This window comes from Colossoma macropomum, unplaced genomic scaffold (assembly GCF_904425465.1).
Source record: "Colossoma macropomum unplaced genomic scaffold, Colossoma_macropomum, whole genome shotgun sequence".
Lineage (NCBI taxonomy): Eukaryota > Metazoa > Chordata > Actinopteri > Characiformes > Serrasalmidae > Colossoma > Colossoma macropomum.
Window position 1 is genome coordinate 6,724,862 of NW_023494796.1, and position 19,509 is coordinate 6,744,370.

Genomic DNA, 19,509 nt, shown 5'->3' on the forward strand with positions numbered 1-19,509 from the left:
AGGGGGCAAATACTTTTTCACAGCACCGTGTATTATTGCAGGATCAGTGGTGAGAGCTTCCACTGATGTTTTCTGATCATGTTTGGATACTGCAGGGCAAACAAATGTACAAAAAGTGTTAAGTACATTCTTTTTTTTTTTAAACTTTGAGAAATTAAGAAATTAAAGTTTGTAACTTGCGATAATATGTCTGTGGTCTATCTATTTAAAGGCATTATAATGAACATTGACACTTGTGTTACAACATATAACAATATAACAATAATAATAATAATAATAATAATAATAATAATCCTGTTCAAAAATATAGAAATAACCAGACTCTCAGACAGGGTTATATTGTCTTATTTACACATTCCTCCTTTTATTTCTCCAGCTTGTGTGGTTAGAATATGTTTATGCTTTAATATACATACATGAGTAACACTGTTTAATGGTAAACATGCGAGTGCCCTGAAAAAGTCCAACTGAAAAACTCCAGCTTCTTCCGCCTGATTGCTTCACTGTGCCTGTGCGTGTGGAGCAGGAATTGTGGGACGGCAGAAGGCCCGTTGCCATGGTAACAGGATGTGCAGACAGTGCAGTGTTACTCTATGTGAGGAAACATGAGAGAGAGTAAGAGAGAATGAGGGAGGAGCCTCATCAGTGAGTTCAGAAAACAAAATAACAAATCTGAACAAATTGAATTTAATGTCCTAAATTTTTCATTGTCCGTCCTGCAGAATCTCCTGCACCACAGTGTGTCTGTCCAGGAGATGACAACGTGACCTTTAACCTTTACATCCAACACTCAATCATGAAAAATAACAGGTGACTGTCAAAACACACACACACACACACACACACACACACACACACACACACACACTCACACACACACACATATACACACACATATACACATTGCTTTTTTAATTTGCAATCACACATTAAACCACATTGTTTTCTCTGGATTAGTTTTGGTGTTTCATGTTGCTCTTTGTAGTTCACCTTCATCTGCTTCATCTTACTCTGTCATTACTCTACACACATGGCTCCACCCACACGGTTATTGTTGGTTATTCTTGTACTCACTCTAAAAGAGTTTATTAGTGAAGGTCACAAATGAGAGGTAAATAAAAAGATTAAGAGTTTAGTTTAGAGTTAGCATTAGGATAAGGTTAGTGTAGAGTTAGTATAGAGATAGTGTAGAGTTGATGTAGAGTTAATATGAAGTTAGAGTAGAGTTAGTGTAGATATAGTGTAGAGTTATTGTGGAGTTTATGTGGCATGAGTGTAGAGTTGGTATAGAGTTAGTGTATGGTTAATGTGGCGTTAGTGTAGAGTTGGTGTAGAGGTAATGTGGAGTTGGTGTAGACATAGTGTAGAGTTACTGTGGAGTAGAGATAGTGTAGAGTTCATGCAGAGTTAGCACGGAGATGTAGAGTTAGTGTAGGGTTGTAGTAAAGATGGTGAAGAGTCAGTGTACTTATTGTAGAGATATTGTAGAATTACTGTAGAGATAGTGAAAAGATGTGTAGTGTAGAGATAATGTGGAGTTAGCATAGAGTTACTGTAGTTATGTGAGTTATGTGGAGTTAGTGTAGAGTTGGTGTAGAGATGAAAAAATAGTGTAGATTTAATGTGGAGCTAGTGTAGAGTTATTGTGGTGTTAGTGTAGAGTGTGTAGTGTAGAGATAGTGTAGTTAGTGTGGCATTAGTGTAGAGATAGTGTAGAGTTAAAGTTATTTTAGAGATTGTGTAGTGTTAGTATATACGTAGTGTTGAGATAGTATGTACATAGTGTAGTGAAAAAAATAGTGTAGATTTAATGTAGAGTTAGTTTAAAGTTACTGTGGAGTTATTGTGGTGTTAGTGTAGAGTTAATGTAAAGTTATTTTAGAGATAGTGTAGAATTAGTATATACATAGTGTAGAGTTAGTGTAGAGGTAGTGTGGATTTAGTGTAGAGGTAGTGCAGAATTAGAGTAGAGTTATGTTAGAGATAGTGTAGAATTAAGGTATCGTTCAGGTAGAGATAGTGTAGTGTTAATGTGGAGTTAGTATAGAAATAGTGTAGAGATGGTGTAGTTAGTATAGAGATAGTGTAGAGTTAGTGTGAAGTTAGTGTAGAGTCTAAAGATTAGTTTAGATGTGAGGTCATGTGAGTATGGGGTCAGTGTTTATTAAGGATTAATATTAGTGAATGGTTGGGTTAGTTTTAGTATTAGGGTTATTTAAGAGTTAGTTTAGGGTTAGTGTTAGTTTAGGATTAGGACTACAATACCCAGTTAGTTTAGGGTTAGTTTAGGATTAGTATTAGTTTAGGGTTAGTGTTAGTTTAGGATTAGTGTAAATTTAGGTTTAGTGTTAGTTATGGATTAGTGTTCATTTAAGTTTAGTTTCAGTTTAAGATTAGAGTTTGGGATTAGTTAAAATGCCATTCTGGCATAAAACTGGTGTTTGTTATTTGTTGTGTTATGTAGTTCTCTGTGACACTTCTCTGTATCTATCAGCCTCATTTAACACTTTAATTTTAAATCATTTCCATGTTTTCATTCATTAATCTCATTTCACTACAATACCCAGCATGCATTATGCAAATATGTCACATATTCATTAGGAATCCCTACAGTACCAGTCAATCGTACCTACTATAGGCTAACAAATGCAGCGGTGTTGCTAGCCAGAATTAGCACTTTAGCCTTTGTCTCATTCAGTTTTTTCCAGGAAAAGATATCAAACAAACTGAAGTCAGCTGTCTAATTAGCTGAGTACTTGACTTGCTAACTTCATGGTTTAGCTTATTAGCAAAGTTCCAATTCCAATAAGATATTCAGCTTCTTAACAGAAACATTAGCTATCTAGCTCCCTCTACGATCGACCGCTGACATTAAGGAGAGGAAAATATTCGAACAGACTGCCCCAAGCGTCCACCTTTCAGTGGCTATAGTCTTTCAAAATGTACACTAACCCTAAATCATCATTTAAAGACTCAATGTAGATATGAATGTCCATTATTGAAGCACTGTATCAGTGTGTTCACAGCAGTTTTAGTGATGGGTGTATTTTATTTTGGCTGGAGTGTCCCTTCACTTAGTGTTACTGTTGGTTAGTGTTGAGGTTAGTGTGAGGTTAATTGGGTGATTGTTAGTTACATATTTGCCGAAATCTTTTAAGATCTGAAATGTTTGGTCACGTCGTGCGTCACTTTCTGAAAACTGCTGACCTGAGCACAAGACCCAATGTTTTTATCACAATTTAACATTAGTAAAATGAATGTGGTCCACACAAACACTCGCACACACACACACTCATACACACTCACTCACACTGGTGAGGATCCGTCCTGGTGGTGTGAAGTTCCCACTGTGGTGTAGACGTTGGTGATCAGGGATGAGCCGTCCAGTGCTTGTAGAATAACAGATGCATTGTGAGATATGTTTTAGGAAGCACACGATAGGAAGACTGCTTAACCATGTAACCATGACAACCGAGTAACTGCATCCAGTCCAGTCCCAGAGCAGCAGTTCACACTCCCGAACACAGGATCCACAAGGTCCAGCTGTCCTCTTGGTCCTGCACTGTTTTCCAGCCCAGAGTCCACTCAGCAGGTAGACAGCAGGTACAGACCGGTGGATTTTACACAGGGAAAACATTAAACTGCTGCTCCTGACTGCAGCCTTGATCCGTCCACCTACCCACGATGCACCACGCGCCTGCAGTATCTTTCCTTAGTAGGGATGCATTCATCCCCAACATGTGTCCACTCTAACTCTGCTTTATTCATTTTGCTTCTCTCTAATTAATGACCGCTACTCTAATTACTGTTTTAGTAGGTGGATAAAAGGAGTGAAATCATCAGACAACGCTGGACTCTGATGACCGCTGGCTTAGGGCGTTTGGTGGTTGGCTGAAAGCAGTCAGTATCTCAGGTCATTGGCTGACGGTGTGGTCAGTCACAAAGCAAAAAATGCACAACATTCTTGGCAGTAAAAGGGAACGGGCACTGATTATTAGCTGCGATTAGCAGTGATTAGCCGCGATTAGCCATGATTAGCCGTGAGTGTGTCTGTAGTTCCACAAAGTGTCGAACTGCATCTTCACAGGAACTTTTCTGTGAGTTTACATTGTTACTGTCATAAGAAAACCTCTAAATCTCTAAAACAGTATCTTTATGTGAGAAAGAGAAAAACGTATTCAGTTCAATGTACGATGGTGTAGCGAGATTATAATTAAAGTCATTTTGTACCATGTCTGTTGTTACATTCGTCAATAAAATAGTCATAAAAACATGTAGACACATCGAACTGAAGGTGGTGATTCGACTGCCTAGTTTATAAATGTTAACTTTGGCCATAATCACTTATAATTATATTCAAAACAAGTGCGGTAATCTAACATTGTCTTAATTTATTGTTTATGTTCCACTAATGTATAAATACTTTCTCCAGTTACATTTGTGTATTCAGTATTTTTAAAAATGGTTCTGAATCATACCACAATATCAAGTTCAGTCATAGAGAAATTTGAGATTTTATGACTGAATAATTTACTAAAGAACGTCAGAGAAGGTCAGAGATTTACATGTCTGTTATGAACTGTTCATAAAAAGAACAGGTGGCATTTTCAAATGGTGTAAAAAAAACAAATAAAAAGAGTGGAGAGTTTTTCTTATGACAGCGGCCGAGTGAGTGTAGAAGTTGTTCCTGTCACTGGTTTTCTGGGTTTTCCGAGTTCACTCTGTCCTGGAAGATGTAGAGGTTGTTTGTTGCTGCTATGGCGATGATGTTCTCTGCGGGATGCCAGGCCATGTGCAGGATTTTCTTAGTGAAGTCCAGGCTGTCCACCCCCACATCGCCACGGCGACGACGCCCCCCGGTGTAAACCCGGCGGGTCCGCAGCACGGCCCTGGGCTTACTGCTCTCCCTCCAGGCCTCCAGGGTGACCCCCCGACCTGTCTCCCGGTCAAACATCCGGAAAAAACTGTTATACGCTCCAGTCATGATCACACTGAGGGGCAAAGAGGGGAGAGATAGAAACACAGTGAGGGGATGGAGAACACTAACACAGGAGCAGGACGTACTGCTGGACAAGAAGAAAAAATGGACAAAAGCAAAGTGAATCCAGCCATCTGGAAGCATGAATATTATATGAAATAGTCATACAGAGACAGAAACTACACAGAGATTAAATAACAGCCAACATGGTTTGAGACAAATGTGTGATGATTTACACATGCGGTTAGCACCATGCTGATTGGTGGGGTATAAACTTCCATTACTTCTTAGCTATATTAGCCTCGTATCATATAAATCTAAAGCAGCAAACTTCAGACACCAAGCATGTCTGATGGATTGTATTTAGGGTAAGGGGGGAGGGACTATGGGAATCTGAGGTTTGGATGAACTATCGCTTGAAAGTGTAACATGATCTTACCTATCTGTGCTGTTCCACACACACTCAAACTTGTCAAAGATGCAGTCGTTCTCATATAGCGAGCAGAGTTTACTGCGCAGGTACTCGTGCACCTGAACACACAGTATAACAGGTTAAAGATTACAATGCCAGAGTCAGATATTATAACTGGTTACAGATTACAGCAAGGGTACAGATTTCATCTGATTAGAGATTACAGTAAATTCGAGATTACAACAGTGGTACAGATTTCATCTGATAAGAGATTACAATGAGATTAGAAATTACAGTGGATTAGAGACTATATCAGAACTACAGATTACAGTGAGGTTAGAGATTACAGTGGGGTTTGAGATTTCAGTGGTTTATAGATTACAGCAGGGTTAGAGATTGCGGTGAAGTTAGAGATTACAGCAGAGTTAGAAATTACAGTGGATTAGAGATTATAGGAGAACCACAGATTACAGTGAAGTTAGAGGTTACAGTGGGGTTTGAGATTTCAGTGGATTATAGATTACAATGGGGTTTGAGATTACAGCAGGGTTAGAGATTACACCGAAGTTAGAGATTACAGCAGGGTTAAAGGTTATAGTGGACTAGAGATAGCAGAGTTAGAGATTACAGCAGCGTTAGAGATTATAGCAGGTGACAGATTTCATTATAGCTGGGTTAGAGATTACAGTGGGGTTAGTGATTTTTGCAGGTAATACATTGCATTAGGGTTAGAAATTACAGTGGATTAGCAATTTTAGCAGGGTTGAAGATTTTAGCAGAGTGTGTTGGTACTCTTTAAAAATCAAAATCTCAAAGCCAATGAGAGGGAGCAACTTGGCTGGAGAACCTAAAGGAACTGTCTATTTGAATAAACCAACTAAATTTTGGTTTCAATGTGTGTAAATTAAAACAGGCTTGCACTCACACTGGTCTGTGTTTCTGGGTTCATATTTAGCTTTTGTCAGGGTGACTTGATCCCTTCCCTGGCTGATGTCACACTGGTGGAGAATGCAGGCATGCCTTTCTGGTAGCTGGGTGAATCCCAGGAGTTGCCTGCATGGGTGTACTATGAGCTATTTTTTTCTTACAGTTTTTTTATTGGAAAAATGCAGAGGAAAAGGTGAGGAAATCACCAAACCAGGGGTATCCACAGCAGTGCTGCTCTGCTTGACTAGCTGTTTTGGGCTTGTGCAAGTGAGCCCCACATTCACAGTGGGACTGAGCAGCCTAATCTGGGAGAAAAGAAAGAACCTGCATCTTGTAAAGCAAGCGGGGCCCTAACTGTGACTGCACAGTGCCTCACTACTGTTGTTGACTCCAGACAGAACCCCATGTGCTCTAGAGCCTGTGGCAACACCTACTATGACATTACCAAGATGAGCAGTGGCAACGGCTGCACCCCAGTGAGGGACCAAGCCTTCGTCTGATACAGCACCCACTGACCCCACTGAACTGCTCTAGTGCTGCTCAGCTGGTGCAGTGAGACCGACAGAACATAACCCTCTCTCTTAACAGACTGTTTGTGTATCCTCCTGCATCCTGCAAAGCCATTGCCAGGTCCACCGCTCCTGATCAGAATACTGCTGCCTGGGATGCCCAACAGGGAGGTGGACTTTGACTGGTCATGGCCCTCTCACTGCAATTGCCAGATACCTGCCAAAACACCCCTTTCCTCCTGTCCAAATCTGGCCCTGGTCCTGGTCATTTCTCACCTGGCAACAGGCCAGGTTCAAAAAGTAGGGTGAGGGGCCAGGTGTTTAAGGTTTTTGGCAGGAAGCTGAGGGATTTGTAATTCTTTTGAATACTTTCAAACACTAAAGATTGATTACTACTTCTGAAGTATTTTAGTGAGGAAATTAATCTCTTTCTCACCTGGTAGGTCTCTACAGGGCCTTTCTCCATGTTGAGGTCCCACACCTTCACAGTGAGGTAATCCCGCGTGAGCAGGTAGCGCCCACTGTGGCTGAACTTCACGTCCGAAACGGAGGAAATGATCTCTGAGAAAAAAGAGCGATTCCCCGGGTCCTCCGGCTCCTCGAAAACTACAAGAGAACAAGCACAGCTCCAAAATTTCAGCCTAAATTGTTAGGAGAAAAACCCAGAGACCTACAGGTCTGTTAAGGCTACATCAATTACATCTCATTACTTTAAAATAATTTAGAAAACAAGTGATCCCAATACTTAAAAAAATGATTACTGTATGGTACCCTGTTCCTCAACCCTCACTCTTCATATAAAGTGCTGCTCATAATTTTTCAGATAAAAACAGTTCTGTGTTAATTATTATTTGAGGAAAGTTCTCACAGTAATATTCCCAAGATGAAGGAGATCCTTACAAATAGAGGTCTGCACTCCTACGGGTTTCTGTGGGACCTGCCTTACTAATGGGTTGCGATGCAACTGATCACATGAACCACAAAACACCAAAAATAACCCTACTTTGTGTTTACTGGTAATAAATGGTGTTTGGTCAAATCACAGTGAACCTGATGACCATGACTGTTGTGTTATTTCAGCATAAAATAATGCATTTGTGAATAGACTGTGTCAGATATTGGATGTCAGTTCGCTTTGATGGAACTGTGTGGGTGGGAGCAGGACAAAACATTTCAGTTAGGGGCAGTAGCAGGACAATTGATTCCAATTTTCTGCAGGAGCGGGCGGGAGCAGGACTGAAAAAACAATCCCGTGCAGACCTCCACTTACAGATGCAGATGCAGGCATGTATGTGTGTTCTCACTCTTAGCGTGTCTGTCACACAGTGCCGATGCCCTCATGTCACAGAGTCTCAGAGTCCCTTTGCTGCTGCTGTAGATGAACAGGTGGCAGTGGTGGGGGTGGAATTCCGCCGCCGTTATCACCTCTGTCAGGTCCTCCATGTTCACTGGTTTAATGTCCACGATGTCTGAGGAGGGAGTCAAGGACACCAGGCTGCTCCTCGTTAGCATGCTAACCTACTCTAAGTAAGCACTTTGCAATGCAATTAAGTTAAAGCAAATGTTCACCCAATGCCTGTTTACGTTTAGCATCAGAACAATGTGCTGAAAATTCATGGAAGTTTGTATCCCATCAGCTTGAATAGTGCAAACGGATATTGTATTGTGTTACCATGTTACTATTGTATTGTGTTACTGAAATTGGCTTCCTATTTTCCTGTTTCTCATTCAAATTATGTTGCTGGCTCATTTAAGGTGGAACAGAAAATACGAATGCCAACTTAAGCTTCTTGCCTCAAAGTGTGTGGAGTTGTTCAGATTCTCTAATAGAGTTGATTGTGTGGTTTCTGACACTGTATGACTCACTGTTATCTATAAACATGGACTAAAGTATGTTAGCCTTGCTAAAAAATAGCAGCATTTGTCAATTTTCATAGATAGCAGTAAACAAATTTAAAGCAAATTGGTGAGATGCAACTAAAACTAAACAAGCAAACTTCAGACACCAAATATGACTTGATTGATTGACTACAATTAGGGTAAGGGTGACTCTGGAGGTAAGGGGCAATGGGGGGGCTCAGAGAATTGGGATTATTTTCAAAAGTATTGTTTTGATGAAGCACAACAGTGGTTGTGTCTTTCTGCACACAGTCACAGTGTGTTTTTAGAGGAGAGAATTTCTTTAATGAATTATTTAAATGTTTCCATCATGGTTTCATTTCTAGGTCAGAATTCATATAACACACACACAGATCTCTTTCCAGCAAATCAAATTGTTCAAATCCAACCGTTCAAAAAGACTTTTTCAGACGTGTCGCAATACTGTCCATCACACGTTTTACGTAACACAACACAGATTTATAAAATGTTCAGTTTTGTTTAAAAGATTTTATATAAAATTCTGTACGTGTGTAAAATCTGAATGGACGCTTGGGTGACTGTATTCTGGCTATAATATAAAAAAAGGACACTGGGGGCAGGAGGGCAGTACTGAGCAGACTGTACAAAGCAAATGTCAACATGAAAGCAAAGCCAAATTCATTTTAGGCAATCCAGAAATGCGCAGAAAAAAAGAAGACGTATGGTCACCCCATTCACCATTTTACTTTTTTTATTTTTAGTTATTTTCTTTCAATTTGATGCTACAACTAAATCAAATATCCGCCACTATTTCATCAGCTGTGATTTAACAAAAACACTAAAACTGATTTAACAAAAACACTGAACTCATTAAAACATGTTACAGATTTGTTGAATCTTTTGTATTGGATGTGAATCTGGATCGAAAGCCACCCAGATCTGGCACCTAATTTGTAATTTGTAAAATCTGTAATATTTTCTATTTAGAATTTGACATGCACAATAATTTAACCAAACAATAGTGCAATGCCACCTCACGCACTTTCACTTCAGTTGACGTTTAGCTGCAATGACAGAAACTGTAATGAAAACACCTTTGACACTGTTTATCACTCACACATGCACATACCAATCAGATTCACCCCTCGGATTCAGTCCTCCAGTTCATTCGGATTCAGATTAAGTCCTGCACTGGCACCAAAGCAGCCATTGAACATGGCAGTAAATAGTAATGAGCACATATAATTGATTTGGGGACGCATGCATTGAAAGTGCATGTCTATTAACTCTGATTGAGATGTGATTTTACTAGATTCAGTGATGAAAAGACACTTAAAAAAGTCCCATATGAGGTTATATTGCAGTACTGCTCCTCTCCACTAGGTGTCAGTAGTTCCTATTCTCTCCAAAATGTGTGCATCCCAGCACATGTTTGGTAATGTCCATGTGTGTTAGAATGTAAGGATACTGATGTTGTGGTCAGTAATGTCGAAGTTTGTTAGAGTGTAATGTACAGGTGTGTTAGATTGTAAAGATATTGAATCTGTGGTCAGTAATTTCCAGGAGTGTCAGAGAAAAAGGATACTGAAGCTGTGGTCAGTACTGTCCAGGTGTGTTAGAGTGTAACGTCCAGGTATGTTAGACTGTTAGGATACTGAAGCTGTGGTCAGTAATACCCAGTTGTATTTGAGTGTAATCTCCAGGTTTGTTAGAGTGTAAGCATACAGAAACTGTGGTCAGTTATTGTCCAGATATGTTAGAGCGTAAAGTCCAGGTGGTGTGTAATTTTCAGGCAATTTGGAGTGTAATGCCCAGGAGTGTTAGAGTGTAAAGATACTGAAACTGTGGTCAGTACTGTCCAAGTGTGTTAGAGTGTAAGGATACTATAGCTGTGGTCAGTAATGTCCAGGTGTGTAAGAGTGTAATGTCCAGGTTTGTTAGGGTGTAAGGTTACAGAAACTGTGGTCAATCATTGTCCAGATATGTTAGAGTGTAAGGATACTGTGGTCAGTAATGTCCAGGTGTGTTATAGTGTAAGGATACTGAAACTGTGGTCGGTACTGTCCAGGTATGTTAGAGTGGAAGGTTACTTAAGCTGTGGTCAGTACTGTCCAGGTGTGTTAAAGTGTAATGTCCAGGTGTGTTAGAGTGCAAGGATACTGAAGCTACGGTCAGTAATGTCCAGGTGCCACATGTTGATCCTCAGGTCGTCTGCAGAGAGGTACGTTTCCCCATCGCTGTTGACGGAAATGGAGTTAACATGGTACGTGTGACCGTTAGCAAACACACGGCGGGGACGGACCTCCACCATCAGATCTGTGGGCTTTAATACGGGAACCTACAACAAACACAGAATCCATCAGTACAAGTAAACACAGGCAAACACAAGTAAACAATCCAGCTTTTGTCCCCCACTAAGTGGTATGTAAACAGTGTGTGTTTGCCCAGCAGTAGACTACAGCTATTTCCATGATTGTGCTACACCCAATTTCATGGTGACACTACACTTGTTTCACTCTTGTACACTTGTACACTCGTTACACAGTTGTGCAGGTTGCACTTCACTCTAATCCAGTTTATTAGCCCAGTCTTATCAGAACCTTTCTGACCAATAGAAGGCAGTAGTGCACCTGTAGTGAGGTAACTGTGGAAATGTCTTTTAGCCGTCCCTCTTCGTCCTTCAGGTTGTAGCCCTCTGGCCGCCGGTCCCTCTCACTCACCTTCCACAGCTTTATGGTCTTATCTGTTTTAAAGATTAAAGGAAGTAGCAAAGGATGGAAATTGGATCAGGTTTCCTGATCAGATCAGACCTGTATTTTTCCCAGTTCCCATCTTGTTGTCTAAGACTCCCCCACCAGGTTGGGGGGGGGTAAAGGCTAAAGGGGAGTTCAGAGCTCAGATTAACACTGCTAGTCCTTTCAACTACAGGATTATTGCAGAAAACAGTTTGTTTAGCCTGAACCACGTTTGGAATGAGGCACATCGAAACAGAGGTCATCAACAAATAGATGTCTTAAAGGCAAAGTTTAATTGTAAAAGTGACCTTGCAGGTGGGCTTGGCCTGATCGAAAGAGACTTGGCCCTTTGGCCGTGCTCACCATTGGTGGAGAGGAGGAAGTGGGCAGCATTCTGCTGGGGCAGCCAGCGAATCTTATTGATTTTTTCCTCGATCTCCAGACTCTTTAGGTAATCAAAGTCCGGCTCGTGGCTCTGGAACGTGCTGTAGACATTGTACTCTCCTGCTTCCCCAAGCTCCTCCTCTTCTCCTTTAACCTGACACAAACAGACAAACACATACACATCTTTTTTTACCTTCAAAGGAAAAAACCTCCTGAGGAAAAACAGAAACAAATCAAAAGTACTCAAAATCATTAGTTGCACCTCCAGCAAGTCTCAGTGCCAGAAACTTTAATTTCCACATTTCTACCGTAGGATTAGCCTTAAATAAATTACAGCAACATTCTGCTAATCTTTAACAAGGATGCCAATAAATCTAGAGATGTGGAGGTGATGTAAGTAAGTAACTGGCAAATGCTTCAAATCCTTCAAAAAGAGGCATTTTACATCAATTTGGAATTTTCTTCATTAGCCTTACAGCCAGAGTGAAGCTCTAGATGATGAAGCAGTTAATATTTTAATTAAATAGCTTCGAACAACATTGTTGAATAATATATAAAAAAATATTTGGGTAAATAAAAATCAGCAAATAGACACAATCAGTTTTTGCTTATCCCCAACTGAATATTCACACTTCACTGACCTCGGGTTCCCTTCGGAAGATGACCACTCGCCCCCCCTTGTCCCCTGTGGCCAGAAGGTCCCCCGTCTGGTTAAACTCCACCGTAGAAATGACATCAGCTGGCGATACAGGACGTAATCATTAGACACAAGCAGAGGAGTTTTTATAAGGAAAGCGTTTTAGTAACAGTGTTGTTTAAGTAACAGATGTGTGTTAGTAACAGTGTTTTAGTAAAAGTCTTGTTTAAGTGACATAGGTATTTTAGTAACGGGATGTTACATAAGCAAAAAATCTAGCAGTTTAAAAAGAATGTTCCTCAGTGAGCAATCGCAAGGATTTCAGGTATTTCAGCCTCTACAGTGCACAATGAAATCAACAGATTCAGAGACTCCAGAGAAATCTCTCTCTGTGTGCAAAGGAAGAGGCTGAAAACCACACCTGAATGCCTGTGACCTTTGACCCCTCAGACAGTACAGCATTAAAAACTGGCATGTTTCTGTGATGGAGTTCCCCACATGGACAACCCATCGTCAATAAACACTGTCCATTGCTGCATCCACAAACGCAGGTTAAGAGTACTCTGCACAGTTGAAGTCACATATCAACAACATCCAAAAACTCCACCGACTTCTCTGGGCTCAAGCTCACCTGAAATGGTCTGACGCTCAGTGTTCTCTGACTAGTCCACCTTTCAGATTGTTTATGGGAATAAAGGATATTGTGTTCTCTGGGCCAAAGAAGAAAAGGACCATGGATTGCTACCAGCATAAAGTTCTAAATCAAGCGTCTGTCATGATGTGGGTTGGTATTAGTGGTTAACCTGCATCTGTGAAAGCACCATGAACACTCAACATATTTTGGAGCAACATATGCTGCCTTTTAACAAGGATATCCATGCCTATTTCAACATGACAACACCAAGTAACATTCTGCATGTGTTACAACAGCATGGCTGCATAATCTGAGAGTGCGGGTGCTAGACTGACCTGCTTGCAGTCCAGATCTGTCTCACACTGAAAACATGTCTTATTAAACTCAAAATAAGTTCCTGTACAGTTGCACAGCTGAGGGCAGGTATAATTAAGAAATGACAAAAAAATTCCAATTTCAAAACTGGATCAGTTTGTGTCTCCAAATGATCATTCTGATCAGTGCTGTTGAAGGAAAGCTGATGTAACACAGTGGCAGACATGCTCCTGTCCCAGCTTTTTTGGAACATGTTACAGGCATCAGATTTGGATCTGGACATTTACAAAATACAATAAAATTCATAGGGTAAAACATCAAATATTGTGTTTTTGTACCATTTTCAGTTTAACACAGGCAGATCAGAATGCACTAATCTCTGCTGTGTTCATTAGCATTTCACACACTGTCCCAACTTTTCTGGAAATGGGGTTATGACATCATAATAACAGAGGTGTTTTAATGATGGATTAATGATTTTAATAAGGGGGTGTTTAGTAATGGAAGTGTTTAGTAACAATGTTATTTTAAAAATGGAAGTGTTTAATAGTAGAGATGTTTTAGTAATAGTGTTGTAATAATGAAGATGTTTTAGTAATGAAGGTGACGAGTAAAGGTGTTGTTTTTAGAATGGAGGTGTTTTAAAAATGTAACGGAGATGTTTTTGTAACAGAGATGTTAAGTATTGGTGACATAATAGTGTTTTTGGAATAGTGTTTTAGTAGCCAAGGTGTTTAGTAATGCTGTTGCTGTAATAAAGTAGGTGTTTTAGTAAAAGTGTTTTAATAATAGAGGTGCTTTAGTAACAGAGATGTTTACTACTGGTGGTTTAATGATGAAGATGTTTTATTATTACAGTTTTTCTGGGTGAGTATTGCAGGTGAGCAGTGTTGCTGACTCAGTAGAGTGAGTGATGGAGAGTTACTGCATGTTCTGAAGGTGACTGAGCTCAGATTACTGTTCTGCATGTGAATCTGTGCGTGGACCACAGACAGAATTTTGTGGGCTACATTCAGGTTCAGACAGAATTTTGTGGGGCTACAGTCGGGTTCAGACAGAATTTTTTGGGACTACATTCGAGTTCAGACAGAATTTTTTGGGACTACATTCGAGTTCAGACAGAATTTTGTGGGGCTACATTCGAGTTCAGACAGAATATTGTGGGGCTACAGTCGGTTCAGACAGAATTTTGTGGGGCTACATTCAGATTCAGACAGAATTTTGTGGGACTACATTCGAGTTCAGACAGAATTTTGTGGAGCTACAGTCGAGTTCAGACAGAATTTTGTGGGGCTACAGTCGGTTCAGACAGAATTTTGTGGGGCTACATTCAGATTCAGACAGAATTTTGTGGAGCTACATTCAAGTTCAGACAGAATTTTGTGGGGCTACAGTCGGTTCAGACAGAATTTTGTGGGGCTACATTCAGATTCAGACAAATTTTTGTGGGGCTACATTCAGATTCAGACAGAATTTTGTGGAGCTACATTCGAGTTCAGACAGAATTTTGTGGGGCTACAGTCAGTTCAGACAGAATTTTGTGGGGCTACATTCAGATTCAGACAGAATTTTGTGGGACTACGTTCAAGTCCAGACAGAATTTTGTGGGCTACAGTCAAGTTCAGACAGAATTTTGTGGGACTACATTCAAGTCCAGACAGAATTTTGTGGGCTACAGTCGAGTTCAGACAGAATTTTGTGGGCTACATTCGAGTCCAGACAGAATTTCGTGGTACTACATCTGAGTTCAGACAGAATTTTGTGGGGCTACAGTTGAGTTCAGACAGAATTTTGTGGGGCTACAGTCGGGTTAAGACAGAATTGTGTTGGCTACAGTCAGATTCAGACAGAATTTTGTGGGACTACATTCGAGTCCAGACAGAATTTTGTGGGCTACAGTCGAGTCCAGACAGAATTTTGTGAGACTGCATTCGAGTTCAGACTGAATTTTGTGGGCTACAGTTGAGTTCAGACAGAATTTTGTGAGACTGCATTCGAGTGCAGACAGAATGTTGTGGGCTACAGTCGAGTTCAGACAGAATTTTGTGAGACTGCATTCGAGTGCAGACAGAATGTTGTGGGCTACAGTTGAGTTCAGACAGAATTTGTGGGCTACAGTCGGGTTCAGACAGAATTTTGTGGGAATGCAGTCAGATTCAGACAGAATTTTGTGGGACTACATTCGGATTTGGACAGAATTTTATGGGGCTTCAGTCGGGTTCAGACAGAATTTTGTGGGCTACAGTCGAGTTCAGACAGAATTCTGTGGGGCTACAGTCGGGCTCAGAGAGAATTTTGTGGGCTACAGTTGGGCTCAGAGAGAATTTTGTGGGCTACAATTGGGTATAGACAGAATTTTGTGGGCTACAGTCGGGTTAAGACAGAATTTTGTGGGCTACAATCTGGTTCAGACAGAATTTTGTGGGCTACATTTGGGTTCAGACAGAATTTTGTGAGACTGCATTTGAGTTCAGACAGAATTTTGTGGGGCTACAGTCGGGTTCAGACAGAATTTTGTGGGCTACATTTGGGTTCAGACAAAATTTTGTGGGGCTACAGTCGGGTTCAGACAGAATTTTGTGGGCTACAGTTGAGTTCAGACAGAATTTTGTGGGCTACAGTCGGGTTCAGACAGAATATTGTGGGTTACAGACAGGTTCAGAGAGAATTCTGTGGGGCTACAGTCGAGTTCAGACAGAATTTTGTGGGCTACAGTCGGGTTCAGAAAGAATTTAGTTGGCTACAATCAAGTTCAGGAAGAATTTCGTGGCTACAGTTGAATTCAGACAGAATTTTGTGGGCTACAGTCGAGTTCAGACAGTTTTGTGGGCTACAGTCGAGTCCAGACAGATTTTGTGGGCTACAGTCGAGTTCAGACAGAATTTTGTGGGCTACAGTCGAGTCCAGACAGATTTTGTGGGCTACAGTAGAGTTCAGACAGAATTTTGTGGGCTACAGTCGAGTTCAGACAGAATTTTGTGGGCTACAGTCGAGTTCAGACAGAATTTTGTGGACTAGGATTCTGACATGTAAATATATATGTTTGTATACATATACAAGCACACATATATACTTTATATACTAGCTATACTTTAGCCAACAAAATATTTGTATATCTGTACTTGGTGCTGTGTATAAGTTCCAGGTTGAAGCTGTAGTCAGGGTGTACATGACTATGTGAGCGTACGTACCCTCAGTGACGTAGTCTCGGAGGAAGCTGTGGTTGAGTTTGGGACTCTCTCCGTCCTCACCCATGAGCAGCAGCGGGGTGTGTGTGTATGTGTGTGTGTGTGCCCGTCCGGTCCGTCGCGTCCCGCCGTCCTGAGGCTCCGCCCATGCTGCCGCGGCCTAGCAGAGTGGCCTGCTGCACGGCATGCTGGGATACAGGAGGCCTTTGGTAGAAGGAAGAGGAAGAGCGTCCTGGAGACAAATCACCACCGACCTAAAACAACGAGAGTGTGTGTGTAAGGATGAGTGTGTACACTGCTACTGTCAGACACACACGCACACTCTCTCACACACACACACACTCACACACCTACCTATGCCTCCACTGATGCTCCTCCAGCTCATCTCCCGGCAACAACACTGTTGTTGTGTGTGTATGTGTGTGTGTGTGTGTGTGTGTGTGTGTGTGTTTGTGTGTGTGTGGTTGTTCCTGGTCGCGGTGGTGTGGTCACTCTTCCTCTCTTTCCGTCTTCGTGTGAAGGCTGCAGATGTTCCTGGGTGCGGTGGAGTCGTAGAGTCCTTGAAGGAGAAGACGACAGCCACAGAGGAATGAAGGATGAAAGATCAAAAAAGGAGAGCAAGACGTTCTTTTCCCACTCGATAAACGACAGGAAGGCCTGAGCGTGTGTGTGTGTGTCCTGTTCGTTTTGCTGCAGTGTGACAGAGTATGTGTGTGTGTATATGTGTGTGTATGTATGTGTATGTGTGTGTGTGGGAAAGAGAGAGGTGGATAAGGGGAGAGAGAGAGAAAAAGAGAGAGAGAGAGAGAGAGAGAAAGAGAGAGAGAGAGAGAGGATACTGCTGAGCATCTGTACAGCATCACTATGCAACTGCAGCCTCCTCCCCAAACAGCCAATCACAGCCCAGCTCCACACTGAAGCTCCTCCCACTGCAGGTGACAAGAGGAATGAGCTGATAGGGAGGGAGCGAGAGAGTGAGTGAGGGAGGGAGTGAGGGGTGGGGGATGGGTGGAAGGATAAAGGTAGAACGTACACAAGCTAATAGCACAAGAGGAGGAAGAAAAGGAGAATGAAGGAGAGAAGACTGAGAGAATGAAAGATGAAGTGAGGGCTGAGACAGATGAATAAGAGACAGAAGAAAGCCTGGAATAGATCATAAACAGGGAGAGAAAAGAAACAAGCATTCTCAGAAATGTGGTTAAAATGCTCCTGTAGCTCCCTCTAGTGTCCATGAGGTGATAACGCAGCATGTAGAAATACTACCACTACCACCACTGCTGCCACTACTATCAAAAAAATAAAAATATTAATAATATTACTTAAGAAAGAAAAAGAAGAAGAAGAATAGATAGAAGCACAGGTGTTCATTGCCTGCAAGGTATTTCTGCCTGTGGCACCTTTGCTGGTGCCAGTGGGCTGCAGGGTCATCAGTTGGGAGCCACCCTTCCCAGGTGTTTTGCCCCTTTAATCCCAGAGCATCTCTGGGTGGTGGGGCAGCAGTAGGGACACCATCCTACCGCTCCCTCTGGCTGGCCCTAAACCCTTCCCAGCATGTGAAAATACTACCACCACTGCTACCACTACTACTAACAATACTAATAATACAAATAATAATAATAATAATAATAATAATAATAAGAAATGTTTATTTTATGTAAATCCTGGTCCTTAACCCCTTACATGGTCTAAGAATAGTTCAGCCTGTTTGTATTGAAGTCCCTGTAGTTACTGAATAAAAAGCCTTAGTATGTAAAAGCCTGGGATTTTAAGGGGTTAATGAAACTCTACTGAAAAGGCCTCAGGCCACCTCTCATGTATGAAGCATCTCACAAAAGATCTTACACTTCAGTACCTGGAACCCCAGGGCTTTGGGTGTATACACAGTCACCAATAAATCATATTAGACTAGTGATAGAGTTATTCAGCATGTTTGACCCAGCAAACTGCCCCAGCTCAGGCGCCAGCAATGTCTGAGCCTATCCAAACAGTTGAGGATTACGGAAGGTTAATGAATTTGCACAGTAAAAATGAATTTTTACAGAAAATTAAGTGGTGAGGAAGCAAAAGTGTTTCCACTAAGATTCCACTGAGGTTCCACTTTGGTTGCACTGAGGTTCCAGAGTCTCATAAGGAAGTAAAGAGCTCAGGAACTGTCCAGAACAAGAACTGCACTGTTCCATCACACTGCAGGAATCAGTGTAAACACATAGACAATTTCTGTACAGCCAATCTGAGTGATGACACCCTTCGACTTTTTCATTCCTGGAACTACCGTCTCTCTGAAGCCTGTGGTCCTCTGGTCCTCTCTCAGCCTCCTCTCTGTTCATTTTTTGGAAATCCCTGACCTCTCAGATCCTCTCTGAATTGCTGTGTGATCAGCGTTTGTCATGTTTCTGATTCTCTCAACTACATGAAAAAGTCTGAAGAGTCAGTTTCACATGTCCCTCACTTACTCAATCTCAATGCAGAAAAACAGAGAGACTCTCTGTTATTCTGTTTCTGAACCGTGGAGCTCAGATTACCTTTTATTCGACAGTCAAGCTCAGTGCTCACTTTTAATAAACATATGAAAACGCAGCTCTTTAACTCAGCGCTGCTTTAAAATTCTTCATCTCTTTAGTGTTTATCTTTAATCTGATCTCTGTTATTGTCCTATATGATTTTTAATTAACAGTCATAGTTTCTTCTATTATTGGTAGAATAGGCTCCAACAAGTGTGCAAAATACCTCCTGGTATCTGCAGGGTCTAATGTCGGGTGGCTACTCCAGCGTTTGCCAGCTGCTAACTCACTCCCCATAGATGCTTCAATGGCAACAAAATGTTTGTTCTTCTGTAAAGTCTCTGTTCTAGTGTGGTTCTGTGCTCTTCCTCAGATCTTCCTCATCTCCTCTTCTGTCTTCAGTGTGAGAAATGAGGAACAATCACTCTT

The 19,509-nt window shown here is 41.4% G+C and overlaps 1 protein-coding gene across 2 annotated transcripts; it reads right to left on the reverse strand.

Annotated features, from left to right (window-relative positions):
* Nucleotides 1-334: 334 nt before the first annotated feature.
* Nucleotides 335-16,806, reverse strand: ppp2r2ca (protein phosphatase 2, regulatory subunit B, gamma a). Of its 2 annotated transcripts, none has more exons than XM_036583699.1 (10): nt 16,583-16,806; nt 12,447-12,544; nt 11,785-11,959; nt 11,317-11,429; nt 10,847-11,024; nt 8,131-8,295; nt 7,263-7,432; nt 5,418-5,509; nt 3,311-4,991; nt 335-591 (listed from the first exon to the last, which is right to left on the reverse strand). In XM_036583699.1, the coding sequence occupies exons 1-9, from the start codon at nt 16,644-16,646 to the stop codon at nt 4,691-4,693; spliced, it is 1,356 nt and encodes a 451-aa protein (XP_036439592.1). In that variant the 5' UTR covers nt 16,647-16,806; the 3' UTR covers nt 335-591; nt 3,311-4,690. The 2 variants fall into 2 exon arrangements, with proteins under 2 accessions (XP_036439592.1, XP_036439594.1); XM_036583701.1 differs by having other exon boundaries at nt 3,307-4,991.
* Nucleotides 16,807-19,509: the final 2,703 nt, after the last annotated feature.

Excerpts from the sequence above, each read along its gene's own strand:
- ppp2r2ca (XM_036583699.1), bottom strand. The coding sequence starts at position 16,646 with ATGGGTGAGGACGGAGAGAGTCCCAAACTCAACCACAGCTTCCTCCGA. Across the intron at positions 11,430-11,784 it reads CTTCCTCCTCTCCACCAATG|ATAAGACCATAAAGCTGTGG; the intron begins GTGAGCACGGCC and ends TCTTTAAAACAG. Across the intron at positions 5,510-7,262 it reads GCCCTGTAGAGACCTACCAG|GTGCACGAGTACCTGCGCAG; the intron begins GTGAGAAAGAGA and ends CTGTGTGTTCAG.